A 24,241-nucleotide genomic window follows, 5' to 3' on the forward strand; every position below is an offset into this window, starting at 1 on the left:
CCATTGTGGGATGAACAAAGTATAGTCGAATCGAATCAAATGTAAATGAAGTATTTTTTTTGTCTTTAATGGTTGACACTGAACGATATATCGGGGGAAAGTTACTCTTAAAGCTGGACAGTGATCTATTGTATTGACACAGAGGCCAGACAGGGTGAAGTTCATTAATTCCTCCGGAGCTTGAGTGTACAACAATGTGCTATACTTGGTATTGTGCTGCTAAGAGAAACCCAACACAATTTGATTAGAGGTTGGTCAGAGGAAGATCAGATCGTTAATGCTCTGGGTAACAGGGGGCCATAGCAACAAGTTGCATCTACGTACATTATTACTTGTGTGGATGACGACATTCAGGCCAAAGCAATGAACAGTTTCTAAAATAGGATGTATTGAAAGTTCCACCTGGTTGACATTTTCTCTTTGTGTGGTTTGGATTCATTCCTCTGAATTTTTTTTACAACACTGCTCCTCAGCAGGGGAACTTTTTTTCCCCTGTATGTTCGAGCTCTGTCCACGGATTGTACATGCTGTTAATAATAACATCAGAGATCTCCAGGGTTTCAATCCCATCTATTTTTATAATCCTCTGACTTTTTAACTACTTTCAGGCCTTAACTTTTGGATGCATCACATTTATCCATTCAGCCTCGATATAGTAGCTTTCTCATGGTCAGGGTCCGTCACAAGGTCAACACAGAGACAAACAATCACCCACCCACACACACACACACACACACACACACACACACACACACACACACACACACACACACACACACACACACACGCACACACACATGCAGCCACAAAACCAATTTATGGACACCAATCAAGCAAAAATGCATGAAAACCCAAGCATACACAGGAAGAATATAAAAAAACAAACCAACCCAGAATCTAAAGTGATCCAGGTCCTCTTGTTATGAAATTACTATTGCAACAACATAGCTGTTTTGATAAAGCAAATGCAATAAAAAAAAATATTTATTGTTTCTTGAACTTCAATGATCCCGTACTGTTCAACTTTGATGTATTTCAGATGAAAAGCGGTTGGCATCAGCTCACGTTAACGGCTGCACAAGCTTGCAGAGTAAATTTCCTCTTGGCTGAACAGAAGACATGTTATTCCTGCAAAGGTATTACTTTGATATTTCCTCAACATTTTTGCTTTGGTCTTGAGGTTGACGCACTTAGCTTTCATTTATGGTGGATTGTTGATTATATCAAAACAAGCTATTAAAATAATTACACTTAACTTGCTAGTTTTAAACCTCTGGAGTACAAATCATGATTAATGTAAATTTTCAGAGACAATAATATGATAGCATCAAATAATGAAGTCCATAACACAATATCTTGCCAATAGTGTAATAACAAAAAAATATTATTATCACATGATTGAAGTAGCATTAAAAAAGACATTTTTCAAAAATGTAATAACTGCAACCAGTAATGTAATAATTCATGAATAGGGCTGCATTTCTTTGAAATTGTCCATATTTCTATAAATGGATCAAAACAAAAGCTTAAAAATCAAAACTTTTTATGTGAAATCAGTGAAGACATTGAAACAAGTGTATCAGATGCTGGATTTCTGGCAACAGTCTTCAGACATTGCTACAAATGCCCTCGAGACAAACAAAAAAAACCAAACATATTACAGCCCACAGCCTAAATAAATACGGCTATCCTGGACAGAAATAGATGGTATTTTTTATTAGTTCTACATGCAGTGCAGGCTGTTTTCTTAGGGGGCATGGGGGAATACTGTGGCATTTGAGTTCAACATTCCCATAATTCACATCGTATATCGGTGGTCATTCCAATAAGATGACTGGAAGACTTTTGGATAAACTGCAGCTCCAGGAAATCTCAGAGGATGGAAGGCTGAGAAAAGGCAGAGACAGAGAGCGTCTAAGACCAAAATAAATCAAAGGCATGTTTCTAATGTCCGCCATCATTAGATGTTTTGTTAACTTTGATCAAGTACTATGATATCACACATTTATTCTGTGGAAAATAAGCAAACTGGAAGGTTTGCGCGATGAAGCATGCTGTGTGCCATTTTGTCGGAATAATGGAATTTAAAAAAGACCCAACCGTGATGCTTTGTCACCGTGTGCTGGATGATTCATGCCTTATTCAGTGCAGATTTGCTGCCCCTGATTAAAAGAGGTTGCTGCACATGGGTGATCCCAGCTACTTTGGAGTTTTGCGCAATCTGACAGCCAATTTATTTCACACACTCATTTAAAAACACACACCTCAGAAGACCGATCCGGTTTCTTCGCAGCTCTTTGCTTCCCACATTCCTCTCCACTGAAATGTTAACTGTGTGAAAAGTTGGGGGATATTTAGTTATTTATGGGTCTGGTCAGAGCATTGTTTAAGCATACCTTCATGCGTATGTCGACCAAACATGGTTTTGTTTAATATTTGAACTTATCTTAGTTGTGTTTGGGTAGCATTCCAGTCCAACCACCCATCCACCTACGCATCTTCTATTCTGCTTTTTCCAGTTCAGTGAGATATGGGGTGTCTATTTCTCTTCAGCCTAAAATCAGGCAGGAAGGCAGGATTTAAAAAAAATAAAGAAATTCACATACTCAGCAATGTACTTTGTCTGCAGTTTCAAACCACCTTACATTGTTGGTCATATTCACTCAATCTCACACACACACACACACACACACACACACACACACACACACACACACACACACACACACACACACACACACACACACACACACACACACACACACACACACACACACACACACACACACACACACACACACACACACACACACTAAGACAACAGCAGTCATAGAGTCATAATGTTAGACCAGGGGTGTCAAACATGACGCTTGTGGACCAAAACAGGCTCCAATCTGGCCCATCAAACAACCAAGCAAATTATAAAAATTTCAAAGATAATTTGGATTTTTTTAAACAAACTTCTAAAGACCAATGGACACAACACCGAGACCCGAGCTGAAATATCGGTGATGCTGCTATAAAATCCAGCTACCTCATTGCTATTAAACCCATATTAGCCTCAAAGCTGTGTTGTCAGGGGGCGTAATGCATAATAATAATCAGCTATAAGAGACGTTTGTGGATGCGTCCCTGTATTTTGCACTACGGGGTTTCATTTGAATTGGCTTAATGTTGGGATTGTAGTAATTTTAAATAATAATACTTTGGCCTGAGTTTAAATTGTAAGGTCTTTATGGTACTATTTCAATGGTACGGCCTACACAAGATAAAATTTGGTTGTATGTGGACCCTGAACTAAAATGTGTTAGACACACATACTTTAGACTATGGGAAGAACCCAGAGGACTGCAGAAAGCCCATCTCTGCACAGGGATAACATGCAAATCCCACACAGAAATGTTCCCAAAAGCCCAAACATGGACACTCTCACTACGCGAGAGTGCTTAACCACCCTGTGTCCAAATTCCCTTCAGGTCTCTCTGCATTTCAATCCCACAGAATTCAGGAAAGATTTTGCATTCCTCAATCTGCAGTGACAGATTTGTATCCCGTCTCACCTTGAATGACATTTTACACATTCGTGTTCCACTGGGCGACTGGGTTCTCCCAGCGCTCTGCCACTGACACTGGTGTGGCATGAAGTCAGCTGGTGCTCTCATCTTGGCTCGCTTCCTCCTCTGCTTTCTTGTACTTCCTACACACTGCGGCTTAATCACAAGGTCTGAGCACAACGTTTTGTGTATGGCAGGTTTTTGTCTGCCTCTCACCCACTCACTGAGTCCCCTGTGGAGATGTGCTATACGGACACCTCCAGTCTGGGGATCCTTCCAAAGTTTTCTGAATACTTTCTGCTAATTGCCCTTGGTTGCTGTGCTTTGAAATGATATGTTAAATACAGCTTTGCCCCCCTTGGTGAAAGGAATTTTTTTTTTTTAAATGACAGCAAAGAACTTTTATAGCAAATCAGAATTGTTACATGCATGGTACAGATCTTTACTGTAAAAACCTACTAACAGATCTGAATCCAAAATGTAAATTAACTGCAAGAGAACAACTCAGTCTAAAATAAACTTCTGTAAAAATGTTTTGGTTTGTCGCTTTGTTGTAAATGCCCCAGTTTGTTCTGACTCACATTAATTTTAGAACAAGGAGTAACGTCAGAAGTAAAACTGGCATCTGTGATGAAACTGCCATGAAAGGTCAGACTATAAGAATAGAGGTGGAACTGTCAGGACATGATTGTTCCATGTGTTAGGAGAGCCATTAGAGGGGGGGGGGGGGGGGGAGTGACAATGGGAAAATCATGAAAACAGAGGAGTTGATTTCCTCTGTTGGTTTACGGTGTATATACTCGAATGGGGTGAGGCAATTGGTCTTTTTTTTTTTTTTTTTTTTTGTATTTCTCACTCCCACTATCCTGTCTGCAATGAAGGAATCCTTCAACTTTCAAACCTGGTGCTTTGTAAGATGTCTTTGATCAGTTGCCAGTGCTGCAGGAGCAGCAGGTGTGGGCGGAACACATCTTAAATTATATTTTTTCGAATTAATTATTCTCACGTCTCGTTTTAATCAACGTGGGAGAACGAAAGGTGTCGTTTAAATATAAATCTGCTTGGCTTCCTGTGTAATATTTGAAGTTGAGTTGTGTCGAAAATGAAATTGTATGAGGATTTTAAAATGTCAAAATGCACAGCATTTATTGCATTAGAATCACAAACTTATTTTGCAAAAAAATAAAACACAGTTCTGACAAAAATAAATAGATTTTATGCCTTTCACAGGCCTCAGACTGTCACAGAAGAGTGAAAACACAACATGACTTGCCACTGTTATCAAAAAGGAATCATTTTAACAACTCACATGTCACACAGTAACTCTGTGTAACAACAAGGTAAGTTCACATTACAGAAAAGTTGCTACCACATTCAAATAATATTTCAGCCCAATTTTTTTTTTTTGATGCAGCAAAATTGAAGGGAAAAAAACGAACAAAACCAAAGTGCTCTACAGACTCCATCATCACAATTAACACCGGCACAGAAGAGTGTAAAAACGGTTTCTTATGCTGGATTTTTTTTTTGTTTTTTTTGTTCAAGAGTTCAAAGTCTTCAAGGCACTTTACAACTCAGGTGTCAACATTTGAAAATACAGCAATTTCAGTCAAACTGTGGGTGTGAAGACCACAATTCAAATATATCAAACATGTGGTTTTAAATGTTTACATGTACTTTATATAGCTTGATATTAGTCGCTGAGGTCAGAAGTTACACTCACATTTATTTTTAAAAAATGCCTTCGTTCAGTGCGACTGTTACTTAAGTTCTAATCAAAGCCTACATTTTTGCTTGTGACATTTCATTATATGCTTTGTAAATGTATTGCGCAAAAGTTCAATTCATATTTACCAATTTTAAATACAGTGGAATTTCATCCTGTGACAACACTATGTTATTTTATAACATCTTATGTTGGTACTGAGGAGGAAACAAGACAAGTTAAGTTACTATGAGACTTAATGTAAAAATCAATTTCTGCGTTGAGCTGTCTGTTAGTTTCACTACAACTTCAGCATTATTTAAAGGTGAACCGAAAGCAAACATATGAAGAGACATGTCTACTTAAATATCATTTTAGGGTTTGGATTAAATGTAAACTTAACTTAACTTAAAATTACTTTCATATTTAATTCAAATGCATACTTCAATTTAATTCAGTTATTACTTATAGCAGTCTTTTTCTCTTTTTTCATCAAATATTATGCACTTTCACCATTAATTTAGCAGAACTACAAAGCAAATAATGAAAACCAAAAAATGTTTGTATATCCTGCTACCTTCAGATACACTGCAGTTTGTGCCTTCGATCACACATTTAACAAAGTAGTCACTATAGTATTACTGCCCATGTTACACAGACAAGATGACACAAGTTTACCCAAATGCTACAAAACGATCTCATTAGAAACTGTAACGCTTTGCAGGAAAAATGCCATTTTACACTGAAGGTACTGAATGCTTTCACAACTTCTACACACAGAGCTTACAAAACTGACTGGTCCAGAGTAATTTACCACGTAATGAGGTTACTCATTTTCCGGCTGATAATCAGCGAGGGAGCCATTACAAAAACAAACAAAAAAGAAAACAAACAACAGCACTGTTCCTTTGTCACCAACATCATGGTCACTTTAGTTTGATTTGACAGTCCTGCTGCTGTAAATGTTTGTCATTGTTTCAATCAAAACAGCTGCTCAAAGTGGTTACATAAATAAATGTACATCTGCATTAAGTTATTTTTGCAAAAAATTTTTTTTTAAATTAAAACAGATCTCGTCTGCATTTTTGCCCTTTGTGATCAAACGCTTCTTTATGATATTCTTCGATAAATGACGACCTTGACAAGAGCACCTTAGAGAAAGTGTCAGCAAGGCTGGCAGCGTCAAGTATGGTGAGCCAGATTACCGCATTGTTGGGTTTGGTGACAAAATAATAACAGGCTTGTCCGTCAGCGAGAAGCTGGGTGAAGCATCTCATTCACTCTGATTTCACACCGTCACAGCGCGATCCCGTTTCTGTCTCTCTTCTTTTTTAGAAGTGCAAACCCTCAAAGCAAAGCATCCACAGCGAGAACTTGAGAAACTGTCTCTGAAAGTGGACGCTTTCACGGTTCAAGCGGCTTGTTGTTTGACAGCTGGACGTCGTTCTGCGGCCGGACGTCGTTCTGCGGCCGGACGTCGTTCTGCGGCCGGACGTCGTTCTGCGGCCGGACGTCGTTGGCGTTAGTGTTGCTCCTCGCCGTGTTGTTCTCAGTCCTGCGAGAAGAGGAGTTGAGTGGACTCCTCTTGAGCACTTTGTTCGCCAGAAGGCTGCAGGTCTTCCTGTACTGGTGGCGCAGCAGCGAGTAGACAAAGGGGTCGCTCGCTGCCTTGCTGTAGGCCAGACATTTGGACAGTACCCCCCAGTGAGGGCTTATTGGCCCCGCAGTGAAGAGCTCTACGATTCTACCTCAAATAAAGCAGACAAAAAAATGGGAAAAGGAAATCACACTCAGTCCACAGGCAACGGGCAGTCGCTGAGATATTTCTTAGGACAGTGTAACTGGAGTGGAAGAGATCGAAAGCTGGAAGTCACCCCCTTTGGTACTGTAAAAATGTCACTTCACTTCACTGAAATGCCATCACTCTGCGAGGGAATGTGAACTCATAAGGTCTTTGCTACGGCATTTATTTTTTCATGAAAAACGAATTCTCAGCTTACATTTTTTGTCCATTCAAATAAAGGCCAAACAAAGTATAAACCCACCAGGACATGGGCCTATAATTATTATTCCATGGTGAAAATAAAGCCACTAAACATTACTAAACATAACTGAATAACAAGACTGAGCTGAAAATGTTTGTTACCGTCTGTATTCAGATTAGAAGCTAATTATAACCACACAGATACAGCAAAAGACATGTAGGGTTCAGTTGTAGTTTAATGGTATTTCTGCTTGAGGCTGCGAGTCAAAACAGAAGAAAGAAGCCATCAAAACACACACACACACACACACACACGCACACGCACACGCACACGCACACACACACACACACGCACACGCACACGCACACACACACACGCACACACACACACACACACACACACACACACACACACACACACACACGCACACACACACACACACACACACACACACACACACACACACACACACACACACAAACACACAATGAAAAATCTCTGCTCACCTTGTAATGACATAAGGCGTGAAGCACACAACAAATGTGCCGATGAATGTACTGATCTTCTTGGTGGCCCTCTGCCTCCTCCGCTTCTGCTCATCCAAGCATTTCTGGCGAACACTGTCAAAGCACACAGGTACCATTATCTGCCCAGGAGGCTTGATCAGAGATGTGCGGACATAATGAGGCGATCCAAAGAGAAAACATGTGGGATGGTTCCAATGAATGCCGTGACAACTGGGTACTGTTAACACTGACAGTAACATACAGGAAAATAGGTAAAAGAGGGTGATTCTCAAATTTTACGTCTCTGAATTGAATGCATAATATAACTCACCAACTTCACAGCAGTGATGCAACAAAAAAAAGCTTCTTATTCCTCATCTATAATTTGTTTACTAATATACTTAGTGTCTTAGGCTTGAGTGTAATATAAATGGTATCCGTTGAATGCAACACATTAGACATAAGCAGACATATAGCTACAGACATTTCAAGAACAGACAAATGACTCAGAAGACGGGTCACACATTCTTGTTTACCTGGGGTGAATGTCCACAAGCAGCACCAGAGTCTGCATAGTGATCACGTCGATGCGTTTACAGTGAAACCTCGCGACTTTTAACACTTTCAGATATGTCAGACACAACACGATCAGCGTGAGGAGGAAGGTGAGAGAGTGGAACGCCAGGCTGAAAACGATGAACTGCAGGCCGGCTCCCTTTGCCCTGACGCTGCACAGCGTGCACGATGCGTAAAGGTGGTTGTAGCCAACCCAGGAACGGCAGGTGGCCACCGTGGAGAAGCACAGCGAGTGTATCCACGTGTATCCCAGCGCCATCACGGCGTCCCGGTGTCGTATTCTGGAGTGGTAACTCAGGGGAAACACCACGGCCACCCATCTGTCGATGCTGAGCGCTGCCATGCTCAGCATGGAGTTCGTGGTGAGAAAAGTGTCGAGGAAACCCACAATCTGGCACGCGATGCTGCTGCCTCCGGGGTGGCCCGTGGTGGTGATCAGGCCGATTAAAGTTAGTGGCATGTTTGACACACTCAGCAACAGGTTGCAAAACGTCAAGTTGAGGATGAACAGACCGGGTACCTGCTTGCGGATCTCCGGGTTGTACAGAAAGCAGATCAGCACCACGACGTTGGACAGCAGCGACACGACAATAATCCCCAAAACCAGCACAGAAGCGACTATGTCCGCTGCGTCCATGGTGCTTCCGCTCATATATCCAGACTTTTGAGGAGTACATCCACAGTCCTGACGCACACGGTCATCGCGAGTTACAGTCACTCAAAAAAAGGGAAGAAAAAAAAAAAAAAACCACGAACCCGCTCCAAGTGTCTCGGGGCTCCAGGAGTGTCGAAGATTAATGCAAAAGGGAATTCCTATAACCTTCATCATATGTTGTGGAATCACATCGGAAGGCTTTGTACACTTGAGACGTTGCGGTAGTTTCTCCCCCTCGTTCATGTCACTGATCTCAGCTCAGACTCTCCGCTGCGCAATTGCGCACTGGCACGGCGGGCAGCTTAGGAAAAGGACATTGAAGTAACTGCAAGCTTTCGGTGTGCCAACTTATTGCCGACTACCTTTTATGTCACCGTATGAACGACGTTGGTGTGCGTCTGTTCGAAAATAGCCTCTTAGATTAAAAATAGAAGCACGACGCAGGATTGCGTGGTTGGTGGTAAGACTGGTGGCGTAAACGTCACATTGAGCTCGATGCTTTTGCAAATGAGGGATACGTGATGAAGTTTTTAAATGTGATATTGAAATGCCACAATTTATACGTAGTTGGTCAAACATTCTGCAAGTTAACGAGACAAAACCGAATTACATCACCACCCCGCTTGCTGGTTTTATTCAATGTTTCAGTAATAGGCACTTACATTTTAGTCCACCGCCCAAATATCAGAAGGGAGACCAGAGCCAACAGTGGAGTGGAAACAGTGCAGCTGGGAGGACATATCCAGAGTACAGCGGTGCCTCCCCCAATGGAGGACAACTGTCTGTGTGTGCAGCCTCCAGAAGAAATGACTCAACATACTGGAATCTCACTGGTCCATTCGTATGTATGAACATTTGATGCTTTTGACTTTGTTGCAAAGGCATATTAAGGACAATTTTGATGTCTTGACTCTTTGCTTGGCTTATATCTGATTAACAGTAGCTGATATTGTAGGATTAAAGTGAGGGCATTCATGACAGCGGAAGTGGGTGGGGATTGTAGCAGTTACTGTCACAAGTGCACTCCTTTGAGTCTGCCTGTGTGCCTGTGTGCATGTTTTGTGTACACAACAGGGACTGACTGACTCAACCACCTTCACTAACATTTCTTCAGCAAAGAACAAAAGAGGGATGGCCAGAATGAGAAATAAGGTCACAAATAACGAACAACAGGGACAGGAAAATATCAATCCATCATCTATGTTGTTTTATCCAACTTGGAGTCACGATTGGTTGGACCGGATCCCAACATGCTTCAGGCTTATGGGGCAAAGAGTACAACCTGTACAGGTCACCATTCCAAGGGCAAACAGAGAAACACACACTACCATACATGCTAATGGAAGTCATGAGTCACAGATTAACCTTAAATGCAGGTTTCTGGACCATGGCAGGAAACTGGAGAATCCAGATACAACCTGTATATATACCCAGGGAGAACGTGAGACACCACACACAGAGAAGCCACTGCCAAAGACTTGAACCAGGGCTATTTCTGCTGTGAGGAAAAAAAAGTGCTAAACACATGCACAACCATGTCAACCATGTCAACACTTCACAATACTATAGAACTATTAAAGTAATGGCTGTAAATGTTGTCATTTCCCACATTATTTATATCAGCTGTCAAGTCTGAGCAGCATTTAATGAGGTTGATGAAGGTGAAAGTAATTTAATTATTGTGAAGTTATATTATTGTTATAATGATCATTTATTGCTGAATAATATTTGATAAAATGTGAAGTGATGTCTGTAGCTAAGAAATGAATGAGATTAAGTGTTTCCTCAACTGGAGGTAAAGCATATGGTAGAATGAAAAGTAAATACTCCAGAAACACACAAACTCAAAACTGTACTGTGAAACATGATGTTCTTCTACCACCTGTCAGCATAGATTTGATTACCCTCAAATGTCTAACATCATCCTCACGAATAAGAACAAATCTTGAAGTTCATTAAGTGCCCTTTGAATATATTCATTACAGGTTCGTTCAATTTAGTAGGTTTCAATTTACCAAAGTCTGGCGTTTGGAGGATGGATGGATGGATGGATGGATGGAAGTTTTCATATTTCTTTCAAGTGAAATGTTATCGAATCTTTGATATTTGTTGCTGAACTATGTATGAAATACAAATGTTTCCTCCAATATGTTGTGTACTGAAAGTGAATACTCCACTGAGTTGGTCCATTGTTACAGTGAATCCAGGCAATAGAACATTGTAATGTCAGACAGAAGAAGTTTAGATTTAGTGTTTCTCTTATCCTGTAATATGTTGGAGGGGTAAGTATGTCTGCACCAAAACAAAAGTTACACAGATAACTTTTTTTCTCATAAAGGGACTGTGATGTGTGATTAGAGCACATTAATATCATTCATGAAACTGTTTCTATTTTCACATACTTCTCCAATGTAAAATAGACTCATTTACCACTGTCACATGCAAGCAGCACACATGAGCCCTTTGCAAAATTTCAATTAACATGCTCGCTGAGACCCCCACCAAAGGGATACGAACTGGAATTACCAATTTGCAAAAAAATCGTTTAATTTAGATTAGTTACAGGACCGAAATTAAAAAAGCATGTATGTGATTTATGGCATTTTAAATGAAATACATTGTTACATTTCCAGGAAAGTAGAAATCCTACAATTTGTTATAGCAGTGGTTGACATGTGCAGGTGCCCATTCATCCCATAAATTATCAGTAATGACTACATTGTTTTATTTCGTTAATTCCGCAGACAAAAAAAGAAATGAGAGGTTTTCATCTCTGCCCTTTCTACTTGGATGGAAAAGTTGACGAGAGCATATTATATTTTAATTCTTAAATAGCACCAGTTCTCTGCAGGGTTGTCCTAACCAAGATAAATTTGCTTACAGGCCTGAAGTTAATGAGGCGAGAGGGTTACAACTACACCTGGTCATATACATATAATCCTCTAAATGTCTCTGCAGCCGCTTGCAAGGCCCCCATATGCTATTCCTTATCCCTTATTCATTAAAATGAAGGATTAAAGACGGCAGTCGCTCATGACACAATGATTTATGTGAAAATGTAAGCGAATATTGTAAAATAATGTGCGATGTCACTTAATGCGCCATATGATAATGTTCTCTGGCGCCACCTGATGAAACAATGAAGTACGGCATCAAAATTGCAACAGGTAAACTGAATATTGAGCAAATTGAAAAATGTAAAAATTTAGAATAACAACGCATATATGTCAATAGACATCACGCAACACGAATGTAGCATTTTTTTCCTTTAAGGTCAAATAATTTCCCATGCGTGTACGTTTTTGAGTTACACCTGTGGCGCACGCGTAAAGCGCACAATTATGACGGTGCGTCTATTTTCTTTGATAGTTGCATGCTTATGCTGCACTGGAGCTCATTGAAGTATGCGTAGCAAAGTTATTATTATCATTATCATTATCATTATTATTATTATTATTATTATTAGTGAAACAGTACAAGAAGTTCAGGCCCCGGAAGTGGATTTCATCTTTGTTTGCAGTACTGGACCATGATGCCACCATGCTGGGTGAAGGTGAGCGGTGCAGTTTGTGTTTTGTTTGTTTGTCTTGCTGGTGTTTGCATTCGTTTTCTGATTAATCATTGGTGCTGTCCCATACTTGGAGGCGGTGAGCTGCATCGTGCGCAATGTTCAATTTGTGCAATTCTGTGGTCACGAGTTATTTCGTCTACAGTTCATATTTTGGAATATATTAATTAAAATTAAACGTGTTTCAATAATATTAATAGCCGTCAGTGCAGACTCATTACTCTTGGGGTACTTTTCAGATGAGAAACTCCAGATAACAAAATGGTCAAAGTTTATATGCACTGTTGTTTTCGAACACCCAGTCAGTCTCCAGCCATAACGAGTTTAATGTCACATGATTTGAGCAAGCTCTCATGATTAATGTGCATGCTGTGGAAGGCAGCCTTGATTTTTTATTTTTTTTTATGTAGTTCATTGGTTTTCAGCCATGTCCCTTAAGCCCTGCAAGTGTTAGTCACCTTACTCCAACACACCTGATACAAATACAGATGCCACGGTGCAGCTCCGCAGAGATCATGACCCAGTTGAATCAATTAGTTTGCGTAAAAGTTGCTGAGCAGTGGTACTTTAGGAGCTGAAGCTGAACCTACTTATGATTGATTAATCAGTTCTTTTGGTCAGTTGTAGAGTTAATACTTCATCAAACTGGTGCAGCGACATACCACTGGTTGTGTTGTGGTCAGCGCTTAATGTTCTTCTTTTCCCAACATTAGTACTGTACATGTGTGTTGTAGAGGTTATTTTTACTGCCTTTAAAGATGTTGAGCTACTTTCATCTTGAATATAAGGACGATCTAAAGCTCAGTTTTTGTCTGATCTCTAAATCATTCTTTGCATCTTTGGCTCCACATAAATTGTTGCAGCCATTACAGCCTCTGCTTGTAATCACGCTTGCCCATCTGCTTTGATGTCCTCTATGGTAATGAGTGTAACATTGCTGTACACAATCATGGCAGTCAAAAGCTGCCTGTATTTTTTTTTTTCTTTCTCTCGCTTGTTTCCTGCTTACTTTCTTGTTCTGGAGCACATGGTGTAAGTCTTAATGAGAGACCAGCATGGTACATGGCAGCAACATCATACTGTGAATGGATATGGTTTGCATCAGATGTGTGAGTTTCTGAACCTGCAATTCTGAAGAAATTTGATTTGGATGTAGCCCCAACTGGCTCATGCACAATGGCACATGCTGTCTGTCGATATGGTTCTCTTTGCTCTTGGGTCCAGTATGCCATATTGCAAATCTGCTGTTTGCATGGTACACATTATCCTTTTTATGCTTTTGGGTGATTGACAGAATCAACAGCGATGTCATTAGACAGCATTTATGTTTATTTTGTTACAATATTTCTATCTGAAAGATTAGCCTGTTAGTAATACCAATTACCTGAATTCAGTCTACTTTATTTGATGCACTGAAATGCAACACTTCTTTTGTTTTGATTGTCACAATAGAAACAAATCACTGTTCATTATAATCATAGAGTATATGTCTGTTAATGCTCTGTAGAACTGTTTTCATGACTTATTTTCGTGTATAGTAAGGCTTTGGTACACCTTATCTGAGCTTAAAAATGTTAAAACATCTGATCTTAAGCACAAAAAGTCCTAAAATGTGCAAATATTCTGTGTTATTGCTCTGTTTTGGCTTGGTAGTACAATTTTGGAGAGTTTTTTGCGCTCGCCACTGTATGTGTGATAGTTTGAAGGGCTCACAATAACAGAAATGAATGGGTTCAAGCTATTTAAAAGCTGCTAATGTAACACTTTCATTCAGTGATTTGAAAACAGGTAAAAATGTATGAAAATGTTTTGATGCTGGATGTTCAGAAAGTCAATACCGTGAGTTAAGATACTTAAAGTATGTTTTCTGCATCAAAGACCATTCAAGCTTCAGCAAAAGGAATTAATAGGGGGGGATTGGTCTCTTTCTCGTACTCACTGTCACAAGAAGCTGCTGCTGTCACGCAGCCGTGCCAATGCGTCATTACACCCACCGTGTCGGGGCGTGCGTGGGTGGATGGATGGATGTGCTGATCTGTCAGCCCCTTTGCTCCTCCCTGACACTCAGAACTGCTGCTGCTGCTGCGACAAGTCGTCACACTCACACTCTGTACTGTGTGAGCACACGCAGAGCTGAGTGTGGGGTGGGGGTCAGGTTTTTAGAAAAAGTGACATTTTCCCTAAATATTGAAAAAGAATAATTGAGATTTCAAATCGACACCACTATGGGCCCTTGAGCAAAGCCCCTATAACCAGCTCAATGGCTCCCCACTGATCCCTAATGGGTTAAATGCAGAGGGTGGATCTCACTGCACTACTTTATGCTCATACATTTCTTCAGTTGCATGTTTGTATCATCAGTCAATTCTTTAGAGCGCTTTATTGACACTTTCTAGCTATGAACTTTGTATTTTGTACTTGTATTTTGATCAAAACATCTCTAAGCTGTGTTGTGTTTTTACAGTCTTTATACGGTGCTTCCCTCTAGTGGAAAAGATGTAAAATGAAACATCTTGTGGGCCAAATTATTAGTTATATACGTAGTATTTTTAGTCAATAGTGATATGAATTCACAATAAAAATGCAGGAAATATAGACATTTGCTTGTGTATACCAGCAAATCATATTTCCATTGCTTGATTATAAAAAATGATTTATCATTGTATTCTTTCTCACTTGTCATATTCAGTCAACATTTGAAAGGTGTGTTTACAATGGAAACATCATGTATTCATGATATAAAAAAGCAAATAGAAGAAAGTAAGCATGGTTGTATTATGCTCTCACAAAATAAATGTTAAACAAAATGAACAAAATGCAAATCGTCTTAGATGGTTAATTAAATACTTGATTATAGAAACATAGTCTTTCTTTTAAAAATGTTCTAATGATTAATAAAAATGATCTTGGCAGAATCCCTCAATTTTAGATTGACAACATGTCAGTAATTTAGATTATCAAAATGTTCCAAGGAAACAGTAATAATTATATCATGATTTCAGAGAATTTGTCCTTTTTAAAATCCTTTTCATAAACCCATCACTCATTTTTAGATTTCTATCTATTTCTTTAACAGGAAAGGGAAGGGGGAACCTATTTGGAGCAGCACCCGCGGGTCTTCTCGGCATCTCCCACATTGGCCACAAGAGGGCGCGCTCTACTTTCAGTACACCGACTGCAGGACCTGGTGGAGGTAAGCTGATGTGGTTGAGAGCTGTCTGAGCTGTCAGCGCTTATTAGTGCTGTCTCATTAAAGTGATGTCAGTGGCACTCCATTAGCAGGGAAATGAGCAGCTGCCCTGCCTCCAGGCCAAGTCCACAAGTGAACTCTGTTGGTCATTGTGGCCTGGAGGTCAACCTGTTCCAAACTGTCTTTTTATTTCTTTTTTTCCACGTATGGCTTCTGAAAACTGGCTGTAAACCTGTTTCACTCAAGTTGTGGTTTAGGATTTCGATCACACACAACTCCAGCTATACAAGTGTAAGCGCCAACTGTTGATGATGCCAACATGTGATGTCTCTGCAATCGAAACAATAGTATTCTGTTTAAAAAAAAAAAAAAAAGAGTGAATGTGATACTCGCTCGTCATTTCCTGACTCTCCAGTTTTGGCATCCTGGGTGCTTTTATCAAACTCCTCGCAAATGACACAGAAAACATTTGATCTTTTGAGACACATCAGTAAAGGCCAGGCACACTTTAGCACTTTCACGGCAGCCCCCTCCCCTCTCCCTCAGCTCCCTGTGACCCAAAACATGCTACGTCTCAGACAGCCTCTCAGATGGACCATGGTATTTGGGGTCAAAACCGAGATACCCCCCCCCCATTTGCCTTCCTCCATTAATGGCCTATTTAGCGTAGTGCCGATGGCAGTAAAGAGATAGCTGGGGCTTTTATACCTTCTGACTGGATATATTAGCAAGTAATGTCCTTAAAGAGGATTAGCGTATGGGAAGGGGGAGAAAGAGAAAGGGAGGCAGAGTGGCTGGAAGCGCCGTGGGGATGGCATGGCAGTAAATAGGCAGGTGATAGCAGGGAGGACAGGAGAGCTTATGCTGGCTTGTGTTGCCTCTGGCTCTGGATGGGGGATTAGCAGCCATCATGGATTCTCTGGTATCCCCACGCACGTTGAGTCACAGCTGTAAAACAGTTTGTACTTCACATATATGCATGTACAAACCCACCTCCGACGTGAGAGCATGTCGTTGGTCTGCAACGTTATCTGCCCAAGTTGGTCTTTGGGAACTGGTAGTATCCAGTTTTCAAGGTCGGGTTGTCGTTAACACTCTTGGTTAACTAGTCTGTCTGATCCTCTGTAGTCTGTCAGGCAAGAATGCGCCGTGGGTCGAGGTCAAGAGTCCCAAAAAATACCAAACAAATCATGCTGTTTACCAGAATTGGTGATCTGCCTCAATACGTTCTTAAATCGTCATGATGACATTTACAAGTGACCTGAAGGGAGTAAGCCTCTCTTGCATTGACAAAACGCCCCCACTAATTATGTTTTATTTACTTTAATCGGAGTTCAGTTTTACCTTGATTGTAATGTCTAACATACACTTTATAAATCTCCGCTGAAAATCTAGAGGGCAGATTGTTGTAATTGAATCAAAGCGCCATATTCACCACACAAAGAGAAAAACATATCTGAGCAAGCTTTTCAATGCCACCCCCACCCCCACCCCACGTTTATGACTGACGCCCTGGACCCGGGGCCTTGGCTTGGCCCGGCTAAGCTGTTTTGGGGGTATTTGATCATGCAGAGATGACATTGAGTTAGAATGGGTCACTGCAGACTCTGCTTTAGCCACAGTCTGCTGGAAAGGAGTCAAGTGGAGGGCAAGCACCTGGACTAGCTGACCTTTACCTGGAGAGAGGATATGGAGGGGGATCAGAAGGCGAGGCAGCAGGGCTGGTTTTGTTTACACATTTTTTTTTCTTTTTTTTTTTTGGAGACGAGTGTATGTAGCATTTACCTGTCATCAAAACTGGAATGGTATCGTCCTTTAATCCACTTCCTTGGATTAACTTCCATTATTGCTTCCTGACTTCTTAGTGTGCGTTACACATCAGCACTTCCTCGTGCTCCCTCCATTTTGCAAGTCGTCTGAAACTGTGAAAGACGCCGCACTCTCTCCAGGAGGTTCATGTACAAAGTCTTGACCGTGCCAAGACATCCTGTGACCATCTCCGCTCTTGGCTGCACAGACATATGAAAGGAGCATTGTGCGCCGCTTCACGCTCCATGGCCAATTGACTTCTTTTCCCATTAATCAAATGCACTGTTTACCTAATCTTTCATAGCATTTCTAAACCATTAAAACCAAGAGGATTATCCTAGTGTTTCTGACGGTGTAGCTTTACCTCAGGAGCTGATGCCCCGATAATGCTCCCTCTTTCACTTTCTCTGGGTTTGTTTGCTCATGTTTTCATTTGATTTCCCCTCTCGGCTGCCCATTCTCTTCGAGGTTTGCTGTCTGTGCAATATTTGAAAACCCCACCAATGGACAAGTCTATCCTCTCTGAATGAGGTCTTATTGCCCGATTAAAGCCGATTAAAGAGATAGAAAGGGAGTCAATGTGAAATTGGGTATAGTGCTGCACTTAACTGTGTTCTCGATCGCTTTCTTAGTGTACACTCTTGTGTCCGTGAGCAGGAAGTTTGGTGTGGGTTAGAGGGGCTATGTTTCGGAGAGTGTATCTTACTTTAGAGAGGAAATTGTGAATTGAATTGCACTTAAAACCCCTCTTTGTAAAACTAGACGAAGCGCGCCGCAAACCCACATGCCAGAGCAGTTGGCCACGATCTACGGTTGGGTTTAAAGGTCGTGGCCGGGCTGGACTGTGGCTTGTTTTGCCCTGAAGCTGCGGGATCAGGCTTTTATCAGCCTCACCCAGATGACCGAGGAGCAGCACTTTACTGGACAAAAATGTAAAAAATAAATTTAAAAAAATCTACGTTTGTTTAAAATTCCGTAACCAGAAATCTAAATGTTTGGCACAAACACTTTGAATTGCTGTAATTTTAAAGCCACACCAGCGATGCAACTGGGTTTCAGTCGTACAAATGCATATCACATATTTCATGCATTAAGGGGTTAGGAAGTTATTGGCTGTCTGTGAATTAGTACTTGAGCATTTGGTGGTTTTCATCAAAGTTTGGACAGTTCAGAGTAATTTTCGGGTCATGTTCAAGGAAAATCCAAGCTTCGGCCATCTGTGTTATAGCAAAGTTTATAGTTCAGTCCACAATGAGTGTTTCTGCTAAACTGAGAAAATATAAAGTGTATAAATCTCATGGTTTTGCTTGCAGCTAAAATAAGAACAGAAAAGTATGATCAAAATCACTTCCTGAAGTCATAAAGTCTGTTGATTTATTCAGGAAGTGTTTTACTGATGGTTATTTGACTGAATTTTGATTTAGAATGTTCAGTTTCAAATAGATCAAAAGACACAGACCAACAGCCAGAATACCTGCATTCTGGCTTTTAGTGTACATTATGAAATAAACAAACACACACACAATCAGAATAAAAAGTTAATCTTTGTGCAAATTAAATACTAAATTTCTAATATTAAATTGACTAATTGTGTCAAAATATCAGAGCTTTTTGAATTTCAAACCAATCCTAGACCTTTTAAACACCGTGATGCTACACTCATGCACAGTATTGCGACATATTTTGAATTAGCAACAATCTTGCTAGTATAAAAAAAACAAAACACAAAATTCCTCACTTTTTCCATAAACTTAACTGGAACAATATATGTGTATTTGTCTTTATTGATAACATTCAGACATAGTTTTTTTTTTTTATATTTTCATCCATGCTTCCTTGTTGCAGTGTGAGAAAACGTTTATTTATTATCCTAATAAATGTGATTATTTTGATGGTGCTGAAAGTGATCCCGATATCGCTACGAATAGTCTAACATGACAAATGCCCTAATGTCACCATTACCACTGAAAACGATATATTCTAGGTGTGTATGTGTGTGAGTGCGAGTTAGTCATGTTGATTGAGCGGTTGCTGACGATGCTGAGGGTTAATCTGTATTTAGTTGGTCCATCCGGATGCCTTAGAGGCCATCTTATTAAAGGAAATGAGACGTTGTGAGGGCTTTTTCAACAGACAGTTACTGAGCTCTGCATGCATTCCTTCGTGTCTCCTGCACACTGGATAGGAGCGGGCGCTGTCCACAGAGCCGGCCCAGACAAAAAGGCCCTTGTGCTGCTACACATGTTCGAGAGGACATGCCGGTGTGTCAATCCAATGCAATTTTGAAAGTTTATCTCTAAACAGAACGTGACCACCGTAGACGGCTGAAGTTCAGAGCTATTTGGATCAAGATAGCCGAAGAATCTAGAACCGTAATGCTTTAAAAGATTGCCCAGCCCCTTTGGTTGCTGAGCTGAGGCTGGAAAAAATAAAAGGGAGAGAGAGAGAGAGGGGGTAGGAGGGAGCGGGGGTGTGTGTGGGGTGGGGGGCCTTGTTGAAATGGACTAATAACGTCTTATTCGGGTCATTTTTTTGGGCTTGCCAAGGAGTTGACTGTACGTTTAGATGAAAGGGTTTAATTGGAAATGATAACCTGCCGACGGAGGGGATCCATCAGCCCACAAGCCCTGGCTGTCTGTCTGCCAGTACTGCAACAATATCCACAGGGAGATTGGCAGATAGAAGCTGCTGTCAACGCTCTCAACTCAGGGTTGTTCCAGCATAAGCCCCGCACTTGTGTCTGCTCCGGCAGGGGTACGTGGCACTCTTGCTGGCTGTGTGCAAATAGTCCTTTGTGTTGTTTAAAGTTACACCCAAAACAATTGAAGAGCTCCCGGTCACACACACAAACAACCTCTGGAAAGAAAAATGAAGACGAGAACAAAAGTGCATGCTGGGAATACAAGAAGACACAATGAGATGAGCATGAGCGAAAACACAGCGCCGATACTTTTCAGGACCATCGGGGCAGTTCAACAAGATCCGGGACATCAAAGCCACTTAAATATTTTTCATTCTTGGGGCCACAAAATGCAGGATGATATGACAGACGCACAAAAGGCCCACAGTTTCCTTTTGGCCCCTGCAGCGGTGTTGACATGATTAGACATTAAGTTATCACCCCTTTTAAAAGTCCAGACGGCTGTCAGACAAGAACCGGTGGCACGGAGGCCGATGCGATGGTTGGACCGGCAGGCGACTTTACAGGGAGAGCTCTGTCTCACAACTCCTTTTCATGTGTTCCACCGCGGTGCTTCATATTCCACATGTTTATCGGGAGGATTCATAGTTGACTGACGCTTTAAATGAAGGTAGCAGTGGTAGATGTTAGGAGATTTTAGTGATCGCCACCTTATGGTTTTGTTGCTTGCAGTGAATTTTATCGTGCGCTTTTAACACTTACTGGCATCCATCTTTATGTATTTGATTCAACCAATTTCTAGTTCGGTTCCACTGCTTTTTGAGCATTAATATTCTCTCAAAGCCTTTGAGTTTCATCAATTGAGAGTCGCTGATAACGGGCTTGAAAATAGAGCCTGATCGTTTTGCATTGATCTCAGTCACTCCACAGGCTTGAGTGAACATGTGCAGCAAGTGTCCTCACTGAATGGGCAGAGGTGTCTGTGCTCTTTATCTCGGCCTTGTAACTGCTACCAGCTTTTTGGTTCTGTCCTCATCCACAAACCAACGCAGTGACATACACATTTTTATTTTTTTTTGGACGATTTTGTTCTGCCAAGAAAGGTTAAAATTGGACTGCTGTCTTCGAGCCAGTCCACTTTAATGGGCCACTTTTCTAAGTAAAAGTTGCTGGTAAGTTGAAGAAATGTTCCCTTCTCTCTGAAGACAACCTCCATAGCTGCTGGCCAAATATGAAAACAAGCATCTTTTTCTGGAGTTTTTGCATTTATTTTACATGTCTGCAGTGACACGCGCAGTAGAGGACACATAACACCTATTTAGCATTAATCAATGTAGACCCAGCCTGTAGGGTTTATATACAAGCTGGCACAATATGCAGGAAAGTGTAGTGTGGGTATTATTTGAATGCTCTTTGTATCGGATCAACATGGGATATACCCGACTCAATTAAATGTGTTTTATGATTGTTGCTGGGCAAACTTGCTGACACAGCTGGTGAATGTTTGTGCTTTGCTGAATAAAATAGTCATGTCTTCATTTTACAAGCATGAGCCGGTTTCAGTATATGTTATCAGTTTGCACTATGAGAAGAATTATTGTCTGTCCACTGTTTTTGTGCAAGTAACTGATCCCTATTCGAAGTTTAAAATCACGATGAATCTAATAACTCAATTTCTTCTAAAAGAAGTAACTTGTGTAGACAGATTTTTAGTAACTCTCATAACATATTTACTTTTGGAGACCCGATCATAATGGCATCAAAAATGTCTGACTGTCGGTAACAATAACATTGACCTGCTCTTCTACTGCTGCTTCTGCATATTTGTAGTTTTTGTTAGATTTATTGCTCTTGCTCGTTCTGAGATTGTGAAATGATTAAGAAAACTTCTCTACATCCTGTACATTACTTTACAGATCCTTGCAAGCCAGTCAGCCAACAGATGAAAGACATTAAGCACTTGAAATGCCCAATACCTTTACAGCACTGGACCTTTTAGTATTTAAGAAACACTCTTATCCCAGCAGTTATATAAATGTAGCTACTCGAGGAAAAAAAAAAAGTTTATCATAACTGTGATTGCTGTCCATTTCTCAAAGCACTCTAGCTTTTTCCAATTAGAGGAAAATGAGTGCCGAAGGTACATAACTAACTGCAAGTGTTTTAGTAAGGGTTTAATGCAGCTGCTTATGCAAAGCTCTGTTAGTGTTAAATGTGAACTGCTTAACCCATTAAGACATGGGGCCACACATGTGGAGTCCTTCCTCAACAGATGGATGTGATGTGAATGCGTTTAGACGAAATGACGCAACCATTTTTAAGACACATGGCCAAGTACAAGCATCACAGTTTACATAGATGTTCTTTTTTATGTGGAGAAGCAGTAATGACAAATTCAAATAAGACTCACATAGTGATATTAATTAAACAAAACAAAAAATCTACAAAGCTATAGCAATTCAAAAACTACTTCTACTTCCTCACCTCTGTGTCAGGTGTTTTTGGTCAAGTATTGAAAAAAAAGAAAGCCCTTCATCTTCACTCACATCAAGGTTCTGGCTCACCCAAACTCATCCCTACAGAAACAAACATCAAGAGGTTCCTGCGTCAAAAGGAGAGCCGTTCGCCTTCAGAGAGCCACCATTTAATTACGACACACAGGAAATTATCCCTAGAATGGGCCCAGAGCTGATAAGAAGTCCGGGCCCTCTAGATGACAGCTCCAGAAACCTGAGAGAACTTATCACCAAAGTAGAAGAGTGGGGGCCCACGACTGAGTGCCTGGCAATCTGATTGGACTGTCATCCCCAGGTCATAATTAATATATTTATCAAATAATAACTGAGAAGAAAATCTCTGTATCATTGGCGCTATTGTAAAAAGAGGCTTGCTCTGGCCCCATAGGTGAACAGTGGCTAAATTCATGTGGCGGCTGGTTTCCCTCGTGGCTAATAAGGCTGCTGTCAGTATAATGGGGCGGGGAGGGGGCGAGGGCAAAGTGACCTACCTCTTTTGGAAGCCATGACAGATAAATTGCCTCCCTTTGCTCAGAATGAAACAGGATTTAGAGGAAGAAAGGAAATATGTTACTGTGCAGCCTGTGTTTGCATTTGAATACTGTTATTGTATAGAAAGTCACACAGAATATATACCAGATGCATACAAAGGGATTTTTGTACTGTTGTGGCATTCAAACAATAAATGGTTGATCTCGAAGTGCCAGAATCACATTTTACAAAGCAATACTTTTCTCTCTTTCTTTTTTTGTATCCTGTTGGGCAGCTACGGCGTCCAATATTATATAATTGAGAGCTTTATAGTGTCTCAACAGTGTTTGCCTTTGCAACATGAAGAGATTGCGATTCTCCTCCTGTTTCTGCCTTTAGTGTAGACTGGCATGGCTGCTGGTCAGGGCGGTCATGTGCAGGTAGCAATGCCACCTGGTTTCAGCAGAGCCTTGGGTTTATGCTGAAAAACAGTTAATAGGCAAGACATCTGGTTCTAATCTATAGAGTATTCTGAATTTGAAGACAATCTGTCTAACTCTTTTGTGTCTGAAAGAAAAGTCATGAAGAGTAAAACATCTACATACAGGCTTATTGTGTGTGTGTGTGTGTGTGTGTGTGTGTGTGTGTGTGTGTGTGTGTGTGTGTGTGTGTGTGTGTGTGTGTGTGTGTGTGTGTGTGTGTGTGTGTGTGTGTGTGTGTGTGTGTGTGTGTGTGTGTGTGTGTGTGTGTGTGTGTGCACACCACACACAAAAGATTAATTGACTTTCATTTTTTAGAGGAAACAGGAAGTCTTGATATTCAACCATTAAAATTCAAATGAGCTGGATTTAAGAATTAGTGGAAGTCCAAATCTGAATGCTTTCGGTAAGAAATGAAAAGCCGTTGAACATTTACTTCAAATAGTTGTGGAGCATGTTGCGGATGTAACTGTGACGTACAGTGCACCTGATTCACTTCAGGCACATTGTTACAACTTCTCCATTTCAGTGATGCCACAGTTAATAAAGTGCCTCTTTTGTTTTTACACACACACTTTCATCTTTC

General features: G+C 40.7%; 1 protein-coding gene across 1 annotated transcript; it reads right to left on the bottom strand.

The window, feature by feature from the left end:
• Nucleotides 1-6,663: 6,663 nt before the first annotated feature.
• LOC308138365 (G-protein coupled receptor 26-like) lies at nucleotides 6,664-8,963 on the bottom strand (the record flags this gene model as incomplete). The annotated part of the gene is made up of 3 exons (XM_080507449.1): nucleotides 6,664-7,003; nucleotides 7,751-7,864; nucleotides 8,287-8,963. The coding sequence occupies 3 exons, from the start codon at nucleotides 8,961-8,963 to the stop codon at nucleotides 6,664-6,666; spliced, it is 1,131 nt and encodes a 376-aa protein (XP_080363575.1).
• Between the last annotated feature and the right edge of the window lie 15,278 nt (nucleotides 8,964-24,241).

Source organism: Blennius ocellaris (genome assembly GCF_963422515.1).
Source record: "Blennius ocellaris genome assembly, chromosome: 13".
NCBI classification, from domain to species: domain Eukaryota; kingdom Metazoa; phylum Chordata; class Actinopteri; order Blenniiformes; family Blenniidae; genus Blennius; species Blennius ocellaris.